We start from the raw sequence: 26,915 nt of genomic DNA, 5'->3' as shown, positions 1-26,915 counted from the left end.
TGATAGAAATCTATATTTCATCACATCTGCTCCGCTGAGGAGGACAAACTCTGCTGTTCTCTGTGATGAAGGACTGTTTCATCATGGACGGAGTTGGCTGAGCTGCTTTCACACTGTCTTTCATTGAGATGGATAATTAATTCATCTTCAATTAGTCCTGATCCTCGACTGCACAGCGCCGTTTCCGCCCATCGTCAGACTCCATGTTTTTAATACAGACCCGGGCCCTCCGCCACAGCGGCTCCAGCTGAGGGTTTTAATCAAGCATCCCTGTGGGAAGGATGTCCCTGTGACTGAGGTTATCTCATTTCCTCAAACAATGCTCTGCAACTGCCAAAGGTGCCACCTTGTACCTTTCATGAGGCTGTTCTATTACTGAAGAACAGACATTCAGTCCGCTGAAATTACATCTCGTGACGTCTTTGACGACTCCAGAGAGAACTCATCATCCATCAGAAGGCCGACTCCAGGAAAATGTGTCCTTTGTTCCATTTTGTCAAATACATTTTCAGCTGGTTTTCACTGTGTTACTAAAGGTCCAGCTGTTACAGGACTGACTGTATGTGCTTTATATTGTCAGAAATAGGCAGAAAATGAGCGCTGACCATTTAACGTCTCTTTAATTCAGAATGAAGCAGTTTGAGAATTGAAATCGGTGTTAAAACAAGAAAAGGAGATGCAGAGGAAGTTAAAGTGATGTGATCAGATCAGCCCGTTTCCACAGGACGGATGAAAAGCATCATGGAGTCGTACACAACACATCCCCAAACATCAGAATACACTGAGTATTGTTCTTCTTCTGTCCGTTCTACTTCGCAGCGCCGCGGTCCAAAACACAACACAAAGGTAGCTCCATCAAAAGAGCCGCTTCAAGAGAGGCAACACCACTTCACTTCAACGTGCCTTCCTGTCCTTTATCTCCGCTTTTCTTCTTTCCACCGAGAGGATCAAGTCGTCCACGCTTGTACCTGCGTGGCGTTACAAGAGGAGACGCTTTAACTGCTAATATCAGCACTCCAACATAATCTCCTGAGTCCAGACTGAGCATCGTGCGTAACAATCCACAGTCCAGCTTTAATTTGGACGCTTCCTAAAACATAACTTCACTCTTCTTGTTCCAGTTCAGGATTCAGGCCAGTATTCCTCATGTGTCTAAGAATAGGAGCGTTGAGATGTGGGTATCCAGGGAACATGGAGTCACTGTTAAATGTACAGTCATGCAGTCTGACAATTGATCCTACTGGGGCGTCTATTCTGAGAAGGACTCGTGTTGCTGTATTTATCAAGTATCATCTGCTATTCTGAGAGGCTGTTTAAAGCACCAACCCTGGCCGCTTAATCACAAGTGCCCCACATGAGCCACGCAACTGCAATTCACATTTTGTAAACTGTGATAAACAGCTGTCACCACTTCTGGCGTGCGAAGCAGAGAACAGGCCTCGTGATCCCACCAGAACTATTTTAGAATCCATTTCAGCTCGAAGTCTGGAGAGGAGAAGAAAGTCGACGTTCCCGCAGCGTGCAGACAAAATGGCACTACAAATCATTTCAGCATCCTCCCTGTGATAGATTGAGCTTGTCTGCTACTTCGAAGGCGACTGATTGGGCCCCGTAAAATGCAAAGTCAGCACATCTATAATCTTCCAGGATCCCCAATCAGATGTCTCATCTGGAATGTGCAGAAAATCTGCCTGAGTGGCAGAGCGCCGCTCAAATATCACGGATATAAAACATGAAATACAATAACCTCTAACACTTTTACTTTGCTTTGTTCGGCTCAATAATCGGTTTTCGTAATGCCAGCGAGACCAAAGTGTGTTGGTTCAGTCCTCTTCACCTCCGAAATGAGCACATTACTCAGTTTACTTTGAAAGATGGGGACCTTGTCATAATACATTCAGCCAACTCACAAGTTGTCTCAATCAAACCAAAATCAATCCTCCATTAATCTTTGTCGTTGCTCTGATCCATTTATTCATTTCAGCGACCGGCGATGTCTGGGGAATACATCCATCATCGCTTCCTCTCCCTCCAAATTAAACTCTGTCATGAATTATCACAGAGGTGCAACAGAGCCGGCAAAGTGTTTACATCCAATCAATATTCTGAGTAATCAATGCAAATTATCTGTATGCAGTGTGTGGAAATGGAGACGGAGCTCAGAGAGAGTTTTCACAGCGTCGCCTTTTTAACGGGCAGAGCTTTCAAACCCAATCGTCCGACGAGTCATTCAACAGCAGAATAATTTAGCAGAAAAAGGACAGCAGTCGCCCGCCAGTGAGCCCAGAGACCACACGTGGCTGCCAGGCAGCGAGACGTCTCGGGAGGGAAAACCTCTCGTGGACCTCAGACACTGATTTATCAAGTCAAGGTGAAGCAGTGGAAAAGTGACAATGATCAAAAAGCTCATCCACAAACATCAGTCAGGGTTTGAGCGGGAAGACGACCGGACGCTTTCCACAGGCGGAAAACTGCCCGAGGAGACGCAGGAGAAGTTCAATGAGATTCACCAATGAAGAAGGTTGTTTTTTTGTCGTACCAGCTGGTTTTATTATGACAATGCACACTTGAAAAGCAAAAAAGCCTTGGCATCCTGCAAAAACCAACATTATGACAATACGAGTCACTCGCTTTAGCCTGCATCGAGCAGCCGCTGAGCGGGCTGCGCCGTACATTATTATTGCAAAGGGTCACTTTCAGTTGAAACTCATGAGCAAACAGAAGGACATAAAAATAAAATTTGTGATTACATAAAATATCGGTCATTCCATCTTTGTATAGTGGGAGATACATTTTGATATGCAAACACACACAGTAAAATAAAACACTTGAAATATGTGACCCATGACAAAAAAAAAAGAAAGTGTACATAATTGAATCATAATTGAACTTCTAGGCTAAGATTTTACAAATCACAGAAGACTAATCATTAATCATGTTTTCTTTTAATAATCAAACAATTTGAGGCTGTATCAAAAACTTTGTAAAAAAATTAGAAGGAGATTTTCATTGACAATTTTTCAGTCAGCTAATTACTGGAAATTCAAGGTTCTTGCTCGTCTCTGAATCTCTGCCTCAGCGTCGGCCACTCGCCTCCTCCAAAATGTGAATATCTGTACAATCCCGTGTGGGAGAGTCTCCATGGCACACAGCGTTTCTCCTCTCACTGGAGAGCAGAGCGCCTCGTTACATAAAAAAATAATTCTCCCTGCTCCAAAATAAACTGAAGGGGTCTTTTTCCTGTTTGCGTACGTGCTGGAGGTACTGCGTGGACGTGGAAAAGGGCGGAAATGTACTTTTACTGTGTTTTTGAACCTCATCTAACACCAAACTGAGGTCATGCTGCATGAAACTTTACACACCAAACTCTGCATTTCTGAGTTAGTCTGATCATCTGTTTCCTAATAAAGACAGCGGCTTGTTTTTCTCTGGCTAACCTCGTTTCACCCAGTGTTCTTGTTGCTTACACCTTATCGAGCCTGTCAGACCTGCTGAGGGGATGAGGGCGACTGAGAGGAAGGTGTTTGTTTCATCTCACGCGCTGTGATTGACAGACCGCTCAATCAAACAGGAAGAAAGAGCCTCTGCGGCTTATTTTGGCGAGGCGATCCCTTTCTTCACGCTTTCCTCCACCGCCCAAAAAATATAGCACGATCTATCAGAACATCTTCCAGATATACAGTGAATTTTAAAACCAATGAAACAAACAAATTATTTATTATTCATCTCTAAATCTTTTTTAGGCTACCTTGTTATTCTCATCTTTACTAGACATTGTGAATAAGGATAGAAACAGACAACTAGTGTTAAAAGGCAAACCGTATTGAATCTGAATAAACACACCCACTCATCCACACACACACACACACACACACACACACACACACACACACACACACACACACACACACACACACACACACACACCTCGGCCTCCCGGTCTCTCGTGTCGTCTGCAGGGCTGATCTGAGATCCCGCTGAGAGCTTTTTTCATTCGCAGAGAATCTCACTCTTTATTAAAAACACGAGCTGATGCCTGCAGTGGTCTGATGGCAGTTCACTGTCTTCTCGTATTATTTCAAAGCAAGACAAAAGAAGAGTTGTTAGGCAAACAGTTCAGTCCAGAAAAAAAAGATAATAACCTTGGGATAATGAGAAAAAACAAAACAAATAAAAGCCAGTATTTTAAATGAACAGAGGAAGAAATGAAATGCTGGGAAGGGAGAACACGACTCCCGATCGCCGCCTCTGACCAACTGGCCGATCCCAAAGCCAACGTGACGAAAATTTGTTTGTCTTAGGCCACTGTAGTCGCTGGGCTACCACGAAAACAGTAGTCCCTCCCAGCTGTTTCAACCAATCATCCCATCCATTTACTGTAAAACCCCACCCACCTCATGACTGCCCCTCCCAAACCAAAGTCCCCTGTAGCTGTTTTGTACTTTAGCACCTCTTTTCTTCGCTCCCTGTAAATGTCCAGACAGACAGACACCAGAATGGAAACCGTCACAGTTCCTCAGGCATCCCCTCCCTCCACCCTATGAGGGGAGGGTTAAACAAGTCTTAGGGGGGCACATATGGAGGTGGAGATCTGTAGGGAGTCATGTTCTTGGGACGGGAGCCTTTGCCCTCCATGGGAGTGGTGAAGGGTGGCGGTGGCTGGTAGGGAGGCGCATTCGGGTCCTCGTCTCGCAGAGCTGTGTACTCCCCCAGCAGCTCCTGGTTGAGGGGAGTGGTCTCTGGCGTGGCCATGTTGGGGTACTCTGGGGGTGGAAGCGGGGGCTTCTCTTCCTGTAGAATCAGGGGCATACTGGAAGATGGAGGGGGCTTAGAGTCGTCAAGTTCGTCTGCAAAGATAATCGGCACTCCTTTTTTGATGAAGGTGGCCTGGTCCTCGATGGTCAACTTGCCCTTTCGTTTCTTCCTATAGCAGATCATCGCAATGATACCTGCTATCAGCAAGATGGCTGCCACCACCACGGCGGGAATGACTGTGTGGAGATAGACGTCATCGGTGCTCTGTCGGCCCGTTCCCAATGCTGGAGTGACTGCTGGAGGTTCTGGTATATCAATTTCTCCTGGTGGGATGAAGGAGTGTGTTCTGCAGCTTGCCCTTCCCTTGACCATGACGTCCAGTGGTGTGAACTCCGGCCCCATGGCGTACCTGAAGGTAGCTGTGGGTTCTCCTTCGTTAGTGGCGAGTATGTTGCTCATGGCTGTGAGCTGTTCCTTTGGACATGGGTGCTGTGGGAGGCTGGTGTTCGTCCACTCCACCACAATGGACCCTTTGCTGATATTTCTTAGACTGACCGTACTGCTGTTGCGATCCCCCAGAGCATATGCCAGCTTCTTGACCAGAAGGATCTTCTTGTGGATGTCATTTGTCACTGAACGTGGCTCTCCGTCAAACCGGGCCGTGAAGATCACAGGGGTCTTGTCATTGATGGGCCAACGGTTCACACGGACCTCAAAAGCATCAATTGCATTCAGGCCACCTTTGTCAGTCGCCTGCATGAAGTATTCATGTTTCCCCACATGCTGGACATCAGGAAGGCCGTAAAGGAGCTGGCTGGTGGTGTTGAACTGGATCCAGGAGCCCTCTCTAACTACGTCATTGTGGTTCTGCCTCAGAGTTAGACGCAGCTTGTCTGTTGTGCCATCCTCTTTATCAAAGAATGTATCAGACGGGATCTTAACCTCGAAGTAGGTGCCCACCAACGCATTGACCTGGTCAATGGGGTTACGCAGGACAGGCTTCTCATTGTATGGATCCGGGATGACACCAGGTGATGGTGTGGTGCGCCTGGATGTCTTAGCTGTGGAGGTCTTTGGCTCTCTGGGCACCGGTGTGGTTTTGGGTCTCTTAGGTTTCTTGGTGGGTCTTCTGGTAGGTGTGGGTGGTGTGGCAGTGGCCTCCACATAAGTAGGCCTGGTCATGGTTGGCTGAATGAGAATATTGCTTGTGGTCTCCAACACCCTTGTTGGTTGAGGGGGTCCCAGGGTTGGGGTGTGGGCAATAGTGTCACGGATTCTGATCGTCGGCCTGCCTGGTAGGGGAACAGGGCCTCTTACCGGCGGAGCAGAGCTTTCTGTTGGCGCAGCAATAGAGGGGGAGGAGAGGGTTGGGATAATCCTCACTGGAGGCTCCACTACAGTTGTTGGAGGAAGCACTGCCAGGACAGGCGTTGGAGTGTTGTTTAATTGGCGTCTGACCCGCTTGGGGACATGCGGCTTCTTGTTGGCAATGTGCCAGCCCACCACAGGGTAGCCCAGCTTGGCTGACATTGCGCCCTCCTTAGCAGGACCCTGGACGCTGTTGATATTTGGGACTGTGCTCTGCTCCAGCGAGCAGCCGAGCTTCCAGGACAACAGAGCTCCATTCTCCACCACCTGCGGAGACATTGAGGATTGTTCATCTAATTATCCATCTGATCAAATGACATGTTCAATTATTCACTCACTCACAAACATTTACTTAATCCACAAAACCAGATACTCGTGCGCTCAGCAGCATCCATTCTCATTTATCATTTACTCACCTTTTTAGCGTTGCCTGGTCCAGCCATGAAGGCAGACATGTCGAACAGCCGGTTGTTGACCACAGGGAGTATCTTCATGTGCTGCAGCCCCACCCCAGAGAAGCTCCTCATGTTATCCAGGAGCTCCACCCTCTGCTCTGAGGTCATCTTGGTCAGATCTGCATCCAGGATCACCGTCAGCACCGTGACCGGCTCCTCGTTGCCACACATGAACGGCTGGACGTCGTCTTCAGTCGAGGCCTGGTTGGACGCCAGCTGGGCTGAATCTGCGTCCAAATGATCCTCAGGGTGCACCTCGATGGAAAACACCTCTGAAGAAGAGGAGGATTTGGTGTGGTTGGAGATGGATACAGAGATGTAATGGACACCTTTGTCCTCCTCCAAAGGTAGACCCTGCAGGATTCTGCTGCTGGCATCCCAGTGGAGCCAGGCAGGGAGCGACTCCTTCCCCATCTCTGTGATCTGCAACACAGACAAAAAAGGAAGTGAGTTGATGAGATAATCACAAATAAACCAATGACAGAAACACTATGATCAGAAACAAGAGGACAGTGAAGGCCTCACAGATGTTCAGATGCACAACATTTGGCGACAGCAGCTGCTTTTATTGGATATGCTGTGGTATGTACCAATGAAACCTCACAGTTTGTATTTCTCACTGTCTTTGTATTCCAGTGTGTTATTATTTCTCTAAATTCATCTGAACTAACTGCTCTTTGTGCTTTATTTTGAAAGTTTTGACAGGCAGTGATGCAGGGATAAAGGATCGGGCTATGAGCTAAAAACAAGCCTCCACACAGCACACAGACGCTCTGAAGAGCGCCGCCATGAATTGCAATTCAAGCTCGACTAAAATTAAAATAACTTGGCCAATTATACGGCCGGGGACGTCCCCGTGGCAGGAGGCTGATGGAGAGAAATGGATCGCGGGGGAGTGACGATGCATCCACACGCATAAATCCCCAAACAAGAACAAATGCATCGCGTGCTCCCCGGCCCCTACAAGTTAATTCTGCGGCTAATAAATCCTGGTTGATAAATTATGTAGAGGCAGTGCTCCCCAGACACATCATTAATGCTCTAACCAGCACACATGCAGCGCCGGGGGAAAACACACACACACATAAACACACACACTCACACATGCAGACGTACTGTACACAAGAACGGACACACTCTCACACACACACACACACACACACACACACACACACACACACACACACACACACACACACACACACACACACAAGGCCGCAGGCAGCCACACAAGGTTACACTCAAGGCTGAGGTATGACCACCAAGACATCAAGTGTGCGTGCACACACACACCTCTTGCTAGGAGCTAGGCCTTTAAAAACTGACCCCTCATGGACAATCCCTTTGAAAAGGTCTCCTGGAAGCATCCGCACCTCGAGGAGCTGCTTCTTCTTCTTCTTCTTCTTCTTCTTCTTCTTCTTCTTCTTCTTCTTCTTCTTCTTCTTCTTCTTCTGCTTCTTCTTCTTCTTCACTGCCTTCCAGCAGCGGTGGATCATTGTGGATGAATTTATTTTTGATTTGCGTTTCCTCTCTGTCAGGCCTTCTTCCCTCTCTTGTTCCTCTTCCTCTTTCTTCTCCTGACACCTCACCCCTCCTCTGCGTCCCTGCTTTCCTCTTTGCTGCTGTCATTACTTCAAAATGTCATTTTCTAAATCTGACAGCCCTTTTCATTGGCAGATAAAAGCTTATTTCTGAGGTGGTGACGCAGGAAGATGTCGTGATTCTTGGCCGAGAGGAAATCCAGCTTTAAAATGATTACTGCGGGAAACACAAATATTGTTTACGATTCAGTCCACACTGATAATTGCAGGTTGGAGGAAAACTGCACTGACAGTGTAGCAACAAATATCTTTTCTAACAGGACAAAATGTCTACTGCTGGTGACAGCGACGCCATTGGAAGCGCTGATGGCGTATATCTGGGAGAAACAAAGACACTGGTGTGTCTTCAGACGTGGCTCCTCCAGCAGTGTTTGATTGAATTTGTCACACTGAGCTCTGCAGCCTCAGAACTTCAAACCTCCTGCCTCTTGACGTGGCACGGCCAATTAAATCACAAAGAGACGATGAAGGACGAGCGAGTCGCCGGGCAGTAATGTCACCATAATTGTCCTAATTGCTCCGTAAATTATGAAAGCACAAAGATGATCTGCTGCCAATCAAATAAGGGTGACAGGTGGCAGGTTATTTCATCAGTTTGGCCTGAAGAGGTTAAAATCAGCAGCAAACAAAGGCTGCAGCACATCTGACATGCGCTGAAGAAGGCCCATCCTCCTCTCCATCAGCAGCTCCTCGTCCTGAGCTGGACAGCGTGGACAGACTGTCCTCCAGGTGAAGGCTGGTGGATCCCTGCCACCGGATCTCCTGCGGGCTCCTACCAGCCGAGCAGCAGAAGCGCTGTCAGCGCTCCTGACTCAGTAAGCTAAAACAAAAACACAAGCGCGCCTTTAAAACTCCTCCACCAACTCAGCAGAGAGCTTGTAGTTTCCTGCCTCCCTAAGAGAACATGAAAAATACATCAAATCCCCCAAAATGTCAAGAAAAATATTTCATATCTTTTCCTGGCAAAAGGCTTCAGCGCGCGAGAGCTTGATGTTTGGCCCTAAAGGTTATCGTGTGGGGCTGCACGGTGGCGCAGCAGGTAGTGCGCGTGCCTCACAGCACGAAGGTTGCCGGTTCGATCCCCGGGTCAGGCGGGGCCTTTCTGTGTGAAGTTTGCATGTTCTTCCCGTGCATGCGTGGGTTCTCTCCGGGTACTCCGGCTTCCTCCCACAGACCAAAAACATGCTCATTAGGTTAATTGATGACTCTAAATTGTCCGTAGGTGTGAGTGTGAGTGTGAATGGTTGTTTGTCCTTGCATGTGGCCCTGCAATCGGCTGGCGACCGGTTCAGGGTGTACCCCGCCTCTCGCCCATTGTAGCTGGGACAGGCTCCAGCCCCCCGCAACCCCGAAAGGGATAGGCGGTATAGATAATGGATGGATGGATGGATGGTTATCGTGTGCTCTCACAGACTCCTCCAGCCCTCCTCCAGCCCCCCCCCCCCCCCCCCCCCCCCCCCCCCCCCCTGCACAACACACACCACTGGCAAGGTTACGCATCAGCCCTCCGAAACAGCCAGGGAAAACCTGCATTTTGGAAGATTTATTTGGAGAAGCACAGCGGGCCAGGCAGCCAGAATGAAGGAGACTATAAACTATTTTCTGGGAAGCTATTAAGGTGGTGGCAAAGGCAACTCAGGGCAAAGACATAACATATAGAGGCACAGAGTTAATTTACTCGGGGCGTTTACTGAGCAGTATGATAACCTTTCAAAGCAGCTGTTACGTGCCTTGCTCAAGGACTTTTCAACAGGGAAATCACATCCTGTGAACCTGCAAAAAGATCCCAACCCTGCCCAGTTCAAAGCTATGTGGCTTTTGAGGAGGTTCACAATTACTTGAAGCAGCATGTACAATGAATGTTAATGCTGATGACTTTAAAAAGCCGAGGCACTCAGAGATAAGAGCGTGTAAAGTATGGCCGCCACCTCCACAGCGAGGCCACATCCTCCACCCGCAACTTAAAAGACTGCTAATTAAAATGAAATGAGTGATAATCTCATCAAAGTTTGGGGTCGTTTGATCGTTTTTCTCATTTTTTCCTCACTCACACACACACGCAGGCGTCGGCCACAAAGCCACCGTGACAATCGGCGCCATAAGCCACAGCGGCGGGCATGGCGGCGCAGCGGGCTCGGCTGACGGCGCATTTGAAGTCTGCGCGAGCGACAGGCATGAAACACCAGGAGACGTTATCGCACGTCACTGCCATCGTCCTTATTCCACTCTGCATCGCTGGCGTCACTCCCTCCGCCCTCTCAGCTGGTCGGACGGCAACACGGGCCGGACAAAAAGCGAAGGACGACCTCAAACAGCCTCTGTGCTGACGGCTAACGAGTCCAGTGTCAGAGTGGGAGGAAGGATGTCTGACTCTCATCAGTGATGCCTTCTGACAAACTGCTCATCTCTTCTTAGTGCCATGAGGGCAGTGGTACATTTACCCTCAGTACACTTTTGAGGTACTTTTACTTCACTTTTACCTAGATCTCAGAGGGAAATGTTGTACAGGTGATCTGTACCTGGTCAGGTTATAAAGCAGCCGCTCTGATTGGAGCCAGGCAGAAGTTCATGGCGCTGCACTGCTGCTGCTTAACGACTGCTTTCACTTTTGAACCTTTCACTTCATTTTGATGATAACACCTCCAAAAGTTGAATGTGAGTCTTTTAAGTTGTGTCTTGTCACTGAAATTCATCCAAATCTGACTGCGAATTTGACTTAAACCCTGATTAAAGACCTCTGAGCATGTTTAATCTTCAGGTTCAGCAGCGAAGGCGGCAGAATTTTAAAGTCATCGAGTGGAAATCTGTGACTCAGCTGACTCTCTTTGGCTTCCTGTCTGGAGGCTTCTACCTGCGACCGTGTCCATCAGAGCTTCAGATCCTCCTGCAGCAGCTGAGCTTCACGCCCTCCAGGTCACAGGAGAGCTCGAGTTTACTTTCATTCAACATTGAGCAGAAATAAATCAGATTTTTATTTCTTAAACCAGAAAGTGTTGTAAAATATTTTCTCTGCTTCTCTCTGTGGTTTCGTGTCACAGCCGAAGCCAAACAAACCACATATTATTACGTCCAGACGGACAAATAGTGTATATTTACAACCCCGAGCTCTGCTTACGTCTCATGACCTGCTGATGCAGCACAGTATGCATGAAGCTGCCTTCATCAAAGGACAGACGCACCTGCACCAACACACACACACAGCCCAACAGCCGAAGACACTCAGACGGATTTGGACGTTGACAAAGACGGCGAGGACGAGGAAGAATGGAGAGAAAGAAAGCGAGAGGTCAAGCAAGAAGAATGACGGAGAGAAACAGATATTACGAGGAGGCGTCGAGCCTCTTGTGCAGGGAAAGAAAGCAGCTCATTGTTGCGGCGAGAGGAGGAGACGGAGAAAGGAGGCCATTGTTACCGGGGACCCGCCTGACAGCTCGACAGATAAGCCTCATATTTTGGAGGAGGTGAGGAAGGAGGAGGAGGAAGAGGAGGAGGAGCAGCCTGGGCATGCTGTTGTGATATGATGACTTGGGGGGAAATGAAACTCTGCGTGGTGGAGGAAGGAAAACATGAAGGGAAGAGGAGGTGAGGAAGAGGAGAGGCGGATGCATGGGTGGGGGGGGGCATGAACAGGGGATGATGGAGGAAGAGGCGGGGGAAGTGAGAGATAATGTGAAAAGGGATGAGAAGCGGAGCGAGACGAAGAGTAACCCAGCGTGGGGCGAGCGAGGAAGAGGCAGCACACAGGGAGAGAGAGAGGGGAGGCGAGGGAGGGAGGGGGGAGAGGGGACTGTTGGCATGGGCGAGCGTTTCCAGTGGAAAGTATGAGACGCAGGGGAGGACGGACGGACGAGCTATAGAGTGAGGGGGGGCCGGGGGGGGGGGCTACCGGGCGGGCGGATGTTTACGAGGGGAAATCGTCCTTTTTCTAGAGACAAGAGTCCTGCAGCTGTCGCACGTCAGCGTGTGGACAGAACGACACGATCTGAACGGAAAGCTGCAGAGAGCTGAAGCAAAGCGTCCGTTCACCCAAAACACAAGAATCCACTGAGGACGACACGCAAACACAGACACGGATCTGATCATTCAGGGAGTCTCTTGGACTCGTTCTTTGGTGGAAAACCAGTGAAAACCGCTTCCAGCATGGTGGATTGTGTGGATCCTGTTTCACATCTCCTGCCCTGCCTCTCATCTCATGTCCCGTCGCTGCACATCAGCCGCTCTCCCTTCAATCACCTCGTTCCCACCATTCACCTCAGCTGCATCCCATCATCAGTCCCTCACTGGTCTGTCTCCAGCCACACTGCCGTCCCCTGATCGTCCCGTGAGCGTCGCCCAGCTTTCTGTTTGGATTCCCCCCCTCCAGCAGAGACTGATACCTCAAAACCTGGACATGACACTGCATGACATAATCTAAACAACGGTCACACACGCCGACCTTTGACCTCATTCTTCAATAAGACAATGTACCATGCAGCTATTACACATCACTGTCATTGTAAAGCATAATTTAATTATGAATTAACGGCTCCTCGACCATAAAACCCACCAGGCACGTCCAAACCCGCGCACGTCAAAATAAAAGCATCGGAAGCTGAGTTAGGAGGTTTTCACCGGATAGGCATGAAGCTGAATGGAAATATTCTGAGACGAAGAGCGTTCCAGGAAAAACAGACGCTTTCTATTAATAGGCTGCACGGCAGGACGGCGCAGAGACAGACGTCCGCGGGAATCGGTCCCACGAGCAGGAAGTGACGAGCCGTGGGATTAAACCGTTTGCTGCGCACGAAAAGAGGAACTTTGGTCACAAACACGGACGAACGCAGGAGGAAACAACTGCTGATACACCGAGTGTGTGTGTGCATTGATCCACACGCACACACACACACACACACACGCACACACACACACACACACACACGCACACACACACACAACCTGAGCCACAAATACACTCCCATTATACACTCATTAAAGTGTAATGATGGAGAGGCTCTCAGCTATAAAACCTGCACTAAAGTACATGTTCTCTCTCTATCGCACACACACACACACACACACACACACACACACACACACGCTGTGGTAAACCTGGTTGCCAAAGCCTGCAGCAGAACTCATAAAGCTCTCCCCCATTCTCCGTCTATGTCTCTCTACCTCTCTCTCTCTCTCTTGCTTGCAGCTTACAACAGTGAAAGGCTGCTCAGGAGCCGACAGGAGCTGGCCATTGTTTGAATCCAGCTGTGTGTGTGTGTGTGTGTGTGTGTGTGTGTGTGTGTGTGTGTGTGTGTGTGTGTGTGTCAGCTGCTGCTGTTGACCACGCAAGAGCAAAAGGGAAATAAAGAGAGTGTGAATGTGTGAAGGCAAAACACAGGAGGCTGAACATGTGTGACGGCAGTGATGGCTGAAGTGTGTGTGTGTGTGTGTTATGACAAGGACGACTGGAAGGCGAGCGAGGAGACGAGCACAGCTTGCCGCCTATGCAGCAGTCGTCCCATTGGTTGGGTGGGAGCAGCCTCGGCTTAGCAAACACAATGCTAACACTAGCTACTGCGCTACGCCGGACAGCGGGAGGACGGAAAATAAAGCAGAGAGTAAACAAAGTCCTGCGGAGACAGATGTTGTGTGAGTGTGTGTGAAAGAGAGAGAGAGAGTGTGAACAGAGCGAGAGAGGGAGAGGGAGAGAGAGAGAGAGAGAGAGAGAGAGAGAGAGAGAGGAGAGAGAGGAGAGAGAGAGAGAGAGAGGAGAGAAAATGAGCTGGAAGGACACAGAGATGCTGAAAGAATGAGGTGAAAGACTGCGCACACACACACACACACACACACACACACACTGTATGCAGTACACGTATGTGCTTGCATATGTGTGTGTGTGTGTGTGTGTGTGTGTGTTCAACCCCGCCTGGAACACAAGCAGCGGCTGTGTGTGTTATCTGTGTCTCAGCTTGTGGCTCGTTTTCTGCAGACTCTCAGCTTCAGCTCTGACTAATGCTGCAGCCTCACCAGAATTACTCACTATCATCACACACACACACACACACACACACACACACACACACACACACACACACACACGCACGCACGCACATGCACATCTATACACACACACATCTATACGCACACACCAAATATCTTCACCAGTAGAAAATGTATTTTTAAGTCTGGAGGGAATCTGAGCCTGAGTAACAACATGTATATACACACACACACACACACACACACACACACACACACACACACACACACACACACACACACACACACACACACCTTTGTTTTAATTGTGTTCCCACAGTTTAATTTGACTTGGTGCAAACAGGCGAAGCAGCGACGTGTCGTCCTGTGATTTCACTTCTGCCTTTAAAATGATCTTTTCTCATCGCTCACACGCTATTGATTAGTCTGCTGATCATTTGCTCGACTTTATTTGATCTTTGAATGGTGAACATAACCTGAGTTATTTATTTAGTCCAGAGATGTTTCATTTGTTTCACATAAAACAAAGAAAAACAGCAAATCTTCAGAAGAGAGACGATGAACTTGTGTAACGTTTACATTGTTCGCTTGAAAAGTGACTTCAATGATGAATTTCTTATTAAAATGCACAGAAGAATCCCTTTTTATGGGATTTTACTGCACTCATAAAGCAAATGTGTGCGTTCGTCTCTGATTCGCTGATTTGACCTCAGATCAGAGGCAAAGAGAAAACTGTCCACTCAGCATTGAACGTCACACAGTGTGTTTGAGACGTGGAGCTCGATGCAGCGAAGAGGCGGGAAGAAGAGGAGGACAGCACTGAAGACGGAGCCGCAGGCCGAGTGACAGCGCAGTTAAATCCAGTGTGACGCGGCGACAATGGAGGGAAAACAGCAGACAATTAAACACTTCAGCAAGTTCATCATCTGAGACGCAGAAGAAAAGAAGTCAACCGCGATTCAGTTGTTCTGCAGTGAGACGTTTGACGGACTCTGTCCCCTCCAGCCGCCGTCTTCGCTGACAGGCTGATCGTCTCTCCTCCTCGTGGACGACCCGGCCGAGCCCTCGCTGTCCCTAGGTCAGCCATTATCCCCTCCGTCTTTGATGCCGTGTGAATAAAACATCAGCTATCTTTATCCGGCTAACGAGCTCTAGCGCCGACACAGCCATTAAATCTTAAACACATCGCTCGGGGATAATGAGAGACGCGGTGTGGACGAGCCGTTTTTGAAGTGGAGGAGATGGACGCGCTGCCGCCTGAGGAGGAGGAGGCGGAGGCTGGTCAATGCCGTTTGAGAGGAGATGAAGAACATGTGGAGAGTTTTTGATGCTGCACTGAACTGTGGCGTTCGCTCAGCTCGCCATTCATCGTCATCGTTGCACCAGCGCTGATCTGAGTGCAGATCTGCCTTCAGAACAATCCAGAATCAGCGTCTAGCGTCTAAATATAACCTGTAACCTTCACACACCAGACACGGCTCGGCTCACCGAGCCTGGAAAACCAATAAAAACAGCCGCCGCGCCGCAGCTCCGCTCTGGGTGACAACCAACCACGCTGGAGGACACCGGCCTGTCCAAAACCTGCGGCTGCTAGGCGACAGGAGGACACACCAGGACAACAGCAGGAGGCTGTCTCTGCGATGGTGGACGGACGCTGAAAGCATCTACTTTTACTCTTTCTGGAAACTTACGCCACCAAATGAGCTCCTTTTTTTCCCGTCCTGACTTTTCCTCTGGAGGTCGGGGAGCGACGCAGCAGCTGTAATTATGTGTGCCAAAGGTCAAATGGAAACTACACCCTGAAATCCAACACGGACGTGAAGCTATCAGTGTGACGAGCGGCCTTCGAGCGCGGAGTTTGTTGAATGCACAACGCTCAGCTAAAGCTACCAAACACCAAATTATGAATGAATTTATGGGAGCGTATAATTTGGAACATATGAATCAAAAAGCCTCGCCTGCTGTACGTTTAATTACATAGCAACACGGCCACCACCGCTCTGGTGCCAGTAAACCGATGGCGGCGTGCTAGCTTACAGCGAGGGTGACTCATATGTTCTGCTGTGTTTTTATCTTTGGGCTGCCTCCTCCCTCCTGCTCGCTTAATACCAGTTTTCCACTGCTGGCCTGCCAGCTAACAGCTACAGGGGCTCACAGGGCGAGTTTTCTGCAGCACAGGACGGCAGAGACGCCACGACGAAGAGCACAACAATGCTTTCATTGTAAGAGGGAGCTGTGAGCATCAGAAATTCAAGTTTTGAAAGGTTTCAGGAGCTAAACGGCAGAGAAGTGGCAGAAAGATGGCTGTGGTTTTAAAGGAAGGAGCGCCGCAAGAGGAGCAAAACAGAGGAGGAAGGAGGAAGAAGAATTGTTGCTCGTGTTGCAGAAATAAAGAAAAAACGCTTGTGTTGCAAGCTAATCAGCAGGAGCTGAAAGGAGACAGAAAGCTGCTGATGTGGAAGAGAGAGGACGGATAACAGTGACAAGACGGGGGAGGAGGGGGCGGGGGTCCTTCAATCATATGCAGGGAACACTGGAAATTTAACAAGATGCCAGCGAGAAGAAAGCAGAGGAGGAGGAGGAGGAAGAGGAGGAGGAGGAGGAGACGGTAATGAACTGAGGGGAGAGGACGCAGAGGGGAGGAGAGGAGAAAGTTAGCTTTCCCATCAAAATGCCCCCCAGAGGAGAGACCCTCGACCACAGCGAGGACCGTCTGCATTCATCAAGAGAGGAGCGAGTCAACAGCCGGCCAATGTGTCCTGACAGCACACACACACACACACACACACACACACACACACACACACACACACACACACACACACACACACACACACACACACACACACACACACACTGCTGAAAAATTCTCTTCTTCCCAGAATTAAAGTACAAAAGAGATTCAGCTCGCGTCAGGTCTTTCCTGGAATGACAGAGGAAAAAAAAGAAAGGGGGGGTAAGCTCGCCTGCCAGCCGGCCCATCGGCCAATCAGCTAATTACACTGGTAATTGTGGTAATGAGGCTATGGAGAGTGCTCATCTGTTGGCCAGAAAGCCCGTTCTTGCGGCCACTTCCATTAATAACGGTGGATGATGGGAGCGCGGCGGGCTCCGTCCATCCCAGCAGCCCCTCCATACAGAGGTCCCACCTTTCACCTGACGGCGTCGCACTGAATTATCACCGCCGCCGCCCCTCGAGAGGACTCAGAAATGGTTTCCAGGCCGGGTTGGACGTTTTGTTTGCTTTTCTAAAAGGCTAAAAAATGTAAGATCTGTCTCTTTAACGACGCTCAGACGAGGTTAGCCGAGCAGTAATCTGCTTTAGTAAAGAGGTCCGAGCACAAAATGACGTTTTAACACCATGTGACCATTCACGCCATCAGCAGAGTGTCTCAGCACCGCGTGCGTCAGAGTGGACTGATCACATGTTTTTATGCATCAAACAGACGAATGAGCGTCAGCATCAGAGGCCTCACTGGTCCTTTCAGCTTCATGTACCATAATCTGGATCCTGCAGGCAGCCAATCACACGTCTCACTTCCTGCCGTAAAGTCAGAGTATTGAACAATGCGGATACCACTGCTCTTTATTATTATTCTCATTTAAAATGTGCAAACCTCAGCGTCTCAAACTGACTGACGGATCATCCTCTAACGTGTAAAATCACTTTCTGACTGAAGTCTTTCACGCCAACATGTGTTTCAGCTCTGAGGTATGTCTGCTAATATGATCAAAATAGCACGTTTTTACTCTTAGCATTGAGGAAAACAAACATGCATTCTTCCAAAAAGCACATCTGTGCCTCACTAACCAAATGAACCCTCACATGTCTGATAAAATATGGATTTGTAGGCTCATATTTCCTGTCCCTGTTTCCAGGATGGTCAAATCACCCTGCGACCTCCTTAAAGCCTCCTCCTCCTCCTCCTCGGCTGACGTCCTGCCCACCCGGCTGAGGCTCCAGCCCGACGCGCTGTGAATGGATAATCGCCGCTGCATTCAGGGACGGGGCCCCGGCCGCTCAGTGAAAGGTGAATGGGCAGGCGGCTGTCACGGAGCTGCAGACCTCTCAAACTCTGGCAGATTTTCATAAGAAAAGGCCATTAGTATGAGCGCAACGCCAAGCTCAGAAATTGATTTGGCCTTTCGCTCCACAACCTTGAGCGCCGACCTTCGGAGTACCTGAGGGGGGACTCGCATCTGAAGAGGAGGGGGAGGGAGGCGGATGAAGGGGAAAGTGTTGAAATCTGTAACGGAGGAGAGAGCGGGAGCGGAGCAGCGTTGAAATTAGAAACGGAGGAAGAAGTAAACAAACTCTGCGAGGAAGAGGAGGGAGGCGTCGCCGCTGTGGACGGATCACACGGTCTGCGTCTGACCTGTGACCTTTCATTTACAGGAAAGGAGATTTCCCCAAAGGTCACGATCTTCTTCTCTGTTCATCCCTCGCCCGCCCGTCCTCCACCTCCTCTCCCTCCATTGTTCTTTCCACTTTGCCCATTTTTTTAGCTTCTTCGCCCACGCTGTCAACTCCCATTGGCCGTAAGAGGAGGCCCCGGCTTACAGTGTGACAGATATAATCAGGTTTGGAGGAGCAGCTTTGCCCTGTGGGAAAAATGGACAACGGGGAGGAAAGACAGAGGAAGAGGTGACGGGGTAAGAGGAAGATGAGCGGCGCGATTAAGAAGCAAGAAAGGGGGAAGAAGAGGAGGAGGCGAGGGGCGTGAAAGACTGCAGAAAAGAGAAGAGAGGAGGTGTGAGGAGGTGACAGAAGAGCAGAAAGAAGGAGTAATTAAGGACTCAAAGCGACGGTGACGCAATTAAAACGAAGCTCCGCCGCCATGTTTGATTTGAGCCGTCAGCTGACCTAATGGGCTCTGTACCAACTGTCACATGAGATACGCCTCACTTCCCTTTAACTTCCACACAGGACGCACGCGGCGCCCGCTGAGCCCGAGCGAGCCAATCAGCCGGAAGTGTGCGAACGTCCTCGCCCGCAAACCGCACGAAAACGTGAAGATGGATGAAACATTCAGGAGCGACTCCTTCAAAAACTGAAATCTACCGACTGAAGCTGCGAAAGCGGACCAAAGGAGGAGATCCAGACATCCTGGATCCTTCCTCCTCGCTCCTTTTAAACACGCGTGATGCTTTACACCGACGAGTCGTCTCTGTACAGTCTGACTGCCAGCCAATGAGCCGGCTTTATTAGCCGAGTTAAAAGTATGAGAATATTTTCACGCCGCTCGTCACCGGGGAGCTTGATTGATATGATCTGATGTGGTTTGACAGGGGTGGAAGAGAGGAGCAAGGGAGGGAGGGATGTGGAGGGAGAGATAGGACTTAAAAGCAAAAGAGGGAAGGAGGCGGGGGGCGAGGGGAGGAAGCGAGAGGCAGAATATGAAAGGCTGGAATGTGATGGAGGGAGATAAAGAGAGAGAGGAGGAGGAGGAGGAGGAGAGAAGATAGGGGTTTTTAAAGCAAAGAGAAGACAGGATTAACGGCGTGCTAAAGGAAAAAGAAGAAAAACAGGGAACGGATGAGCAGCAGGATGGATAGATAGCAAGGTAAGAGCAATGACTGGGCAGGGCTGAGGATGATGTGAGGAAGATGAAGGACAGGAAGGAAGGAGTGAACTATATTAAAGGTTTAGCCCCGAGGAGTGAGCGAGGGGAGAGGATGAAAGGAAGGACGGCAGGATGGAGGCAGGGAGAGAAAACACTGGGTGTAGCTAGCATATGTAGACAAAGTGTGTCTGGGAGGGGTGGAGGCAAAGAGATGGAGAAGGATGAGTTCGATCTGTCATAGCTAGAGGTGAAGTCTGCGAGAGGAGAGGAAGATCACTGACATTACGAGAGGAGAGAGGAGGATGGATGGCTGGGATTAGAGCCAGAAAGAGGAGAAACAGCAGAAAGACGAGAGAGGAGGAGGAGGAGAGCGAGGGCGAAGCCACTAAAGCCTCCGCCTCAGACACAGGCGACATATATTACAGGAAATTGGCCATCGTGGAAAATGCAGCGCAATTAAAAAAGGGCAAATTGCTCCGAATGGCTGCGAACGCCGGCCGCCTGTGGGCGGCGGCTGAGCGATGGTCGCGTCCGCGTCACCTCAGCGACGCCTTCGTCAGGCTAACGGCTCCTTTCTGATTGTTCTAAGAGTTCACCTGGAGTCAACCGACTCGCTGAGGTTGAAGCAACTGTACACCAACCCCGCCCCCACCCCGACTGCTTCCTCCTCGTGTCTGCGACTGCGCATACCTGTGGAGGCGTGTCATAAAGTCACGGCCGCCGTAAACCCCGAGGTTACGATGGAGCTGCTGGATCCTCTTTAACAGCCTGAAAACTGCAGACTTCTACTTATTTTTTGAGACGTTTGTGTTCGGTCTCCAGAAAACGACTGATTGGTCCCTGGTGCGACCACATGCCCCTCCTACTGGAGCGACTGGAAAACACGAGCAGCCCAACAAACAAACCGCTGACTCACCTTGACGATGTCCCCCAGGTAAACGTCCTCCATCTTGTTCGGCACCTTCATCTGGAAGATCCGACCCACCACCGCCGACGAGTCCGGGAAGGCGGCGGGGGCGGCCATGTTCTGCTGAGTCACCGTGGACTCTAAGGCAGCAGCGTCCATCGCCCGGATCCCCGCCGTCACCTCCTGGAAGTCCTGGAGGAAGGAGGAGTGCATGGAGGCCTCCAGCTCGCCTCGTCTGCCGGCTTCTCCGCCGTCCTCCATTAACACCATCTCGTCCAGCATGTCGATCTCCACCTCCGCGCAGACGGGCGGAGGGAGCCAGGCCGCCACGGCGAGGAGCAAGCCCAGCAGCGAGGCTCTAGTCCTGGGCAGTCTCACGCGGAGGCCCCTGCTCGCCTCGAGGCCTCCCACACTCAGTTTATTGCGCATTCTCTGCTTTTTGTCGGCCCGTCGCTGATGGAGAAAAAAATAAAAAGGAGGATGTCCGAGTGGGAGGGGGGGGCTTAGAGGGGAGCATGCACCCCCGGCAGATAGAGCAAATCCCTCCTTTCAAATCTCCCTCCCTCCCTCTCCTTCTCCGCCCACTCTTCTCCTTCTCGCCTGGCGCCGAGCAGGATTCCTCCCTCCTCCTTCTGTTCCACCTCCTCCTCTTTTGTCCTTTCCCCCCTCCCTCGGCTTTCTTCTTCCTCTTCCCCTCCGCCTTTTGTGCCCGGCCCTCAGAGGTTCAGGGGTCCCACTGTGCCGAGCATCTTTGAGATCTGTGAGGAGACAGAAAAGAGGAGAGAGACAGAAGACACGGTTAGAGAGTCGCTTTCAGAATGGCGAAGGCGAAAAAGCCGAAACCTCAACTTAAAGCGGCTCGCACTGAATCACAAGTCAATCCCCTCCGTAAGTTCAGCCCCTTAAAGTGATTCGTGCCACACAAATCTCATTGTCGATAGGAATCCATCATGAAGGGGGGGCGGCGGGGGGATAATATTATCAATGCTGTGGAGTAATCTGATTAGTTCTTACAACAACTCCGGCTCCCCCTCGCTCCCGCGTTCACCCCCCCTCCTCCCGGCTCTTTCTAAATTGCTCATCGGTGGGTTATTCAGTGACTTGAGAGCAGCGAATGAAAGAGCCGGAGGTAAACGAGGGCGGGAGACGGACAGAGCGAAAGAGACGTGACGAAGACAGAGACGAAGACGGATAGATGAGAGAGGGGGAGAGTGAAGGTGATGTACGGGACCTTGGATGAGACAACAATGGCCAACCAGTCAGAGCTCCTGGAAGCGCTAATGAATGCATGCCTTCTCTATTGTGAGAGGGGTCAAACCGAGTGTGTGTGTGTGTGTGTGTGTGTGTGTGTGTGTGCGTGCGTGCGTGTGTGTGTGTGTAGGTGTGTGTGGGGGTGGGGTGAAGAAAGAGCAGTGTGTGTGTGTTTGTGTCCATTGTGAGTGTGGAGGACTGAACTCGCGTTTGTTATTCATGCAGCTCTTTTATAGAGAAGAAGATCCCCTCCTGCGTGTGTGTGTGTGTGTGTGTGTGTGTGTGTGTGTCACAACACAAATGATTTCCCCTGAGGGCTTTCGTTAGAGAGAGAGAGAGAGACAGAAAGAAAGAATGAAAGAGAGCGAGAAAGAAAAGGAGGGGAAGAGAGAGGGACCCCCGCCGTGACTCCATTTTGCCCCGCAGCAGACGCCGGCGGAGAAAGTGAAATCACGGCGGGAATTCCCGACAGCACCGACACCAGGCCTCCCAGGTAGCCTTTGACCGGCTGAAAAGCCTCTTTGTGGCCGCCGCCTCGCCCTCGCCACGCATCACCTTTGGACAAAACTTTGCTTCTAACGAGGGCAGCGGCGCAGTTTCCCCGCTGCGAGTCGGCTTCAGGAAACAGAGCGTTCACCGTTTCTACTTTCAGCTCGGTGAAAGTCGACTTTTCCCTCTTTGAAATCTACTTTTCATTGATGCCACCTTGGAATTATTTCCACGCTTAAACTTTTACCAAGCCCTCTGGAAAGTAGTCCAAGATGGCTGCCAGGGATAACTCCATCGCTTTCATGTCGGCTACCTTCCACCGCAGCGCCGGGGGCCACGTCCCGCCGATCCCCCCCCCCCCCTCTGCTTTTCACTGTTGTTCAGCCTGTCATGTTTCTCCTCTTTGCTTTCATTTATTCTTTCATTGCTTCTCTCCGTCTTTCTTGGTCTCAGGATATCTTTCGCTCCCGTCCTCCCCCTCCTCTTCCTCCCTCCAGAGGCTGCAGGTACGCCACACCTCCTCTCTGAGATCTCCACAACCTTCAAAGGGCGATGAGGAGGAGAGGAGGCCGAAGACACTTCAGGTCGGTGCAGAGGGACAGACAGACGGAGAGGACGCCTTTCTGTTTCAGCATAAAGCATTTCAGAAGAAGAAGAAGAAGAAGAAGAAGAAGAAGAAGAAGAAGAAGAAGAAGAGACACCATGTCTGACCCCAGGCTCCACGTGACCTGCCAGCCGCCTCCTGATTGGCCAAAAACATCAAAGAAGTGCCACTCAGAGATGCTGTTACACATGGTTGACATGGAGAGTTACAAGAACTGTGTGTGTGTGTGTGTGTGTGTGTGTGTGTGTGTGTGCGCGTGCGTGTGTGTGTGTGTGTGTGTCCACCACAAACATCACCCACAGCTAACACATCACATTCAGAGGAAGCAGGGGCCAGGCGGGGAGACGTGTTTTGGGTCTGTTGGCTGAAACCAGTTCACCAGGCGCCATGGCGACACCGTAGCTCCGAACAGGAACTTAACGATGTCTGTGGGACTCTCCTCCCATTGGCTGAGCTCCGTCCTCTCACTGCCCTGCAAACACTGAGGCAGCGAGCGCTGAGATTTACGGCGCTGCAGCGATTGTCCGGAAGACTTTCTCACATGTTGGTCATATGTAGGCTGCGTGGGCGGGAGGATGCAGCATCAGAGCCAATCAGATCGCAGCTTTGCATGAGATGAGCTAAACGATGACACACAGAGCAGCACATGAGGCGTCTCTCGCTTCTTAAGGACGAGAGTTTACTGGAGTTACTGGTGTTAACCAGACTCACAGTCAAACTTCAGAAACAACCTTTTCATGCTGCATTTACTCCACAACACTGGGACTAATTAAACAGACGAGCTCATCAGACTAATAGAGTGACTGAACACAAAGGTGGCGTCCTCGACAGAGCGCTCGAACGCAGCTCAGTTAATCCTTAACGGCACAAAGCGCGGAAATGCAAAAGTCAAAGCCTCGTTTTCAGTGTTTTTAAGGAAGCTGATGATTTTCTTGAATCCAGGAGCTTAATTTATTTTTTCTAAACCCACAGCAGCTGCGCCGCTCGGAGACATGAGGCAACGGCGTGCAAAACAACCTGAGAGTGATGACAGCGTAATGACGGCAGGCTGGTTGAGCAGAGGCTTCGCATCACATCAGATCCACGCTGCTGTCTGAGACAACGATTAACAACAATCAGTCGATTTTACCGTCCGTCTGTCTGAGCGTTGACACACGTGTCTGCCGGCGCCGGCAGCCAGGTGAACCCCGAGACCCCTCAGGTGAGTCTACAGGCTGCTGATCCACAGACAGTCAAAGCAGGAAAATCATTTCAGACGCTCTTCTACATGTTGTCCTCAGCTGGACTCGCTGACTTTAAACTGTCTTTTTGAGACATTAGCTGCTGCTGAGACAAAAATACACACCCAGACGTGCAGCAGCCCCCCTGAACCCCCTCTCCTCCATCAGGTTACAGGGACGTCGTTATAAATAAACAGTTAACTGGACACTTGCATGTTTTCACTGCCTGTCTTCCTCTGCGGCGCTTTGAACAGGCACGGACAGGAAGACGGGGGAGAGGACAGAGGACGGGGGACATTCTGAGACGGAGACGTGATCATTTGTCATCAGTTACAGAACACAGTGAACTCTGCAGTTAGCAAAGCGCAGATGCTTTTCACGTTCAGCTCGTGTCCTCGCGTCCACAGACAGCTGAAGACTGTTTTATGTCTCGTCAAAACGTCTTGACAATCGTCAAAACTGATGCCGAAGCCTTTTCATCTGCGAGCGATAATCTGTGCTGCTCTCTGTCTCTGCGTATGAGACAAGTCAGTCAACCTGCAGCCTGATTTACATCATGGAAGATGAGATTTGGGGGTTTGACTGCCGGCCAGGTGATTTATTGTGTACCAACAAAAAGATTATTTCCAGAAGCCGCTCTTTCATTACAGGACGTCTGTCCACAAACCAAACCCCCAAACACACTTCACCCTTCCCTTAAACGTGGTGGAAAGCTTTTGGGTGGGAGATGAAGGAGACATCCTGGGTGGCATCGTGAGACTTGAGAGAGACTTTAATGCCGTCGCTGGGGAATGATGAAAAGGAGGTGATGGAGAGGAGGACGGGGACAGGAGGAGGGAGCTCTGGAGGCACAAAGGTAAAATTTCTAGAAAGGCTTTGATTCTGTCCCATGGGAGAAAAAAAAGCTGTACCCGAGGCAGAGGGAATTTGGATCGCACGCACGCACGCACGCACGCACGCACGCACGCACGCACGCACGCACGCACGCACGCACGCACGCACGCACGCACGCACACACTGCCACTTAAGGTGAGCGCGCTGTAAGGAAGAAGTGCAACACCTCACACAGCTGCTGACATTTTAACACAGCGAGACGTGGACCTGAAAGGACGGACGGACGCTGAGAGGACGAAGACACGCTCAAACTAAAGAATAAAAACTAGTTTTAGTTAAACCCCCGAAATCCGACTGATCATTAACTGCAGTCCTGAACTTGTGTTTTTTTGTTTATTTGGTCGTTGCATATTTTGCATATACAAATGACACGAAAACAATCCTGATCGCCAAATGTTATATCAACAAAACTCCTCTCAACAACCAATGAGAGCGCAGAAATTCCCCCGCGGTGGCCAATCAGAGAGATCTTGCCAAGGACGAGACACTGGCACATCAGCAGTACTTTAAGTCCACTCTTCTCTCCTCCCCTCCTTCACTCTCACTCCCTCTTTCTTCCTCCCTCTCTCCTCCGTCACCTTTCAGTCCCCCAAAGTCGCAGCTGATGCCTCTATTATCAACCCAGACGGGACGAGGCTGGCCTGAGAAACAGGAGGAGGAGGAGGCGGCGGGGACGCTCCTGAAGGAGGCTGAGCGAGGATGCACTCGGACGTCACACCCATCACACACACATTCAGAGCCAAACCGACACACACACACGATTTGTCCTGCAAACGCACATTCACCAAACAGTGTGTAGGTCCTGCAGCGCCTCGGCGTCCTCACACACTCCCCCACGAGTCGCTGCAGCTGGTGTTTGCACTGCAGCTGCTGAGCCAGACTCTGGATTACGACGAGGTTTACCTTTACGATCAGATTTAGACGTTTAGCGCAGAGATTAGGCACATTTTAGGTGTTAGCCGCTCTCATCCTGAGCCATCTGCACTCTGCAAACAGGAGCGTGAGATTACGCTTCCAGTGTGAGGACACAGCAAGTCTGCTTTGTTCCTGGACAGAGTATGTGGGAGACGGACAAAGACGGAGTGTGTGTGATCATTTAGAAGTCAATATTGGGAGGAAAAATGCTAAACTGTGACCTCAGTGACCCAACGATGCCGCCTCTACAACAGACCTGAAAACTGCTGCTGGAAAAGAATGAGGCACTTCAGAAACACAAAGCCTCCGAAGACTGAGGCCAGTCCACTGTTAGCTGCTGCTACGGCAAGAGAGGAGGCAGGAGTGTGACTGCACGGCAGCGAGGAGAGGAGGCAAGGAGACATGAGAGGAGAGGACACAAGAGAGGAGAGGAGACAAGGAGAGGAGAGGAGACAAGGACAGGAGACACGAGAGGAGAGGAGACAAGAGAGGAGAGGAGACAAGGAGAGGACAGGAGACAAGGACAGGAGACACGAGAGGAGAGGAGACAAGAGAGGAGAGGAGACAAGAGACCAGGAGATGAGATGAGGAGTGGAGATAAGAGAAATCAGAAATCAGAAAAAGCTTTATTGCCAAGTACAATTTTACACATATGAGGAATTTGCCTGACACATCTATTAAAAAGAAGCTATTAAAAAAGTCAAAAACAAAACAATATAAATATATATACACAAGTCTGTTTTTTTGGGGGGGGGGGGGGGTTTCAGGAAGAGGAGACGGGACGGGAGAAATCAAGGAGAGGAGACAAGCAGAGGAAAGGACAGGAGGACAGAGGAGCAGAGTGACTAATGAGTGATCATTTCAGTGGAACTTCATTTTGTCTCCAGCTGTGAAAAAGATCCTCACTGATCCAACGAGC

General features: G+C 50.2%; 1 protein-coding gene across 1 annotated transcript; it reads right to left on the bottom strand.

Moving 5' to 3' along the window:
* Nucleotides 1–2,538: 2,538 nt before the first annotated feature.
* Nucleotides 2,539–21,199, bottom strand: dag1 (dystroglycan 1). The gene is made up of 3 exons (XM_070959937.1): nucleotides 20,633–21,199; nucleotides 6,540–7,001; nucleotides 2,539–6,390 (listed from the first exon to the last, which is right to left on the bottom strand). The coding sequence occupies exons 1-3, from the start codon at nucleotides 21,050–21,052 to the stop codon at nucleotides 4,564–4,566; spliced, it is 2,709 nt and encodes a 902-aa protein (XP_070816038.1). The 5' UTR covers nucleotides 21,053–21,199; the 3' UTR covers nucleotides 2,539–4,563.
* Between the last annotated feature and the right edge of the window lie 5,716 nt (nucleotides 21,200–26,915).

The sequence above is a fragment of the Chaetodon trifascialis genome, chromosome 3 (assembly GCF_039877785.1).
Source record: "Chaetodon trifascialis isolate fChaTrf1 chromosome 3, fChaTrf1.hap1, whole genome shotgun sequence".
NCBI lineage: Eukaryota > Metazoa > Chordata > Actinopteri > Chaetodontiformes > Chaetodontidae > Chaetodon > Chaetodon trifascialis.
Note: the sequence above shows the minus strand (reverse complement) of the source record. Positions and strands in the feature narration are given on the sequence as shown.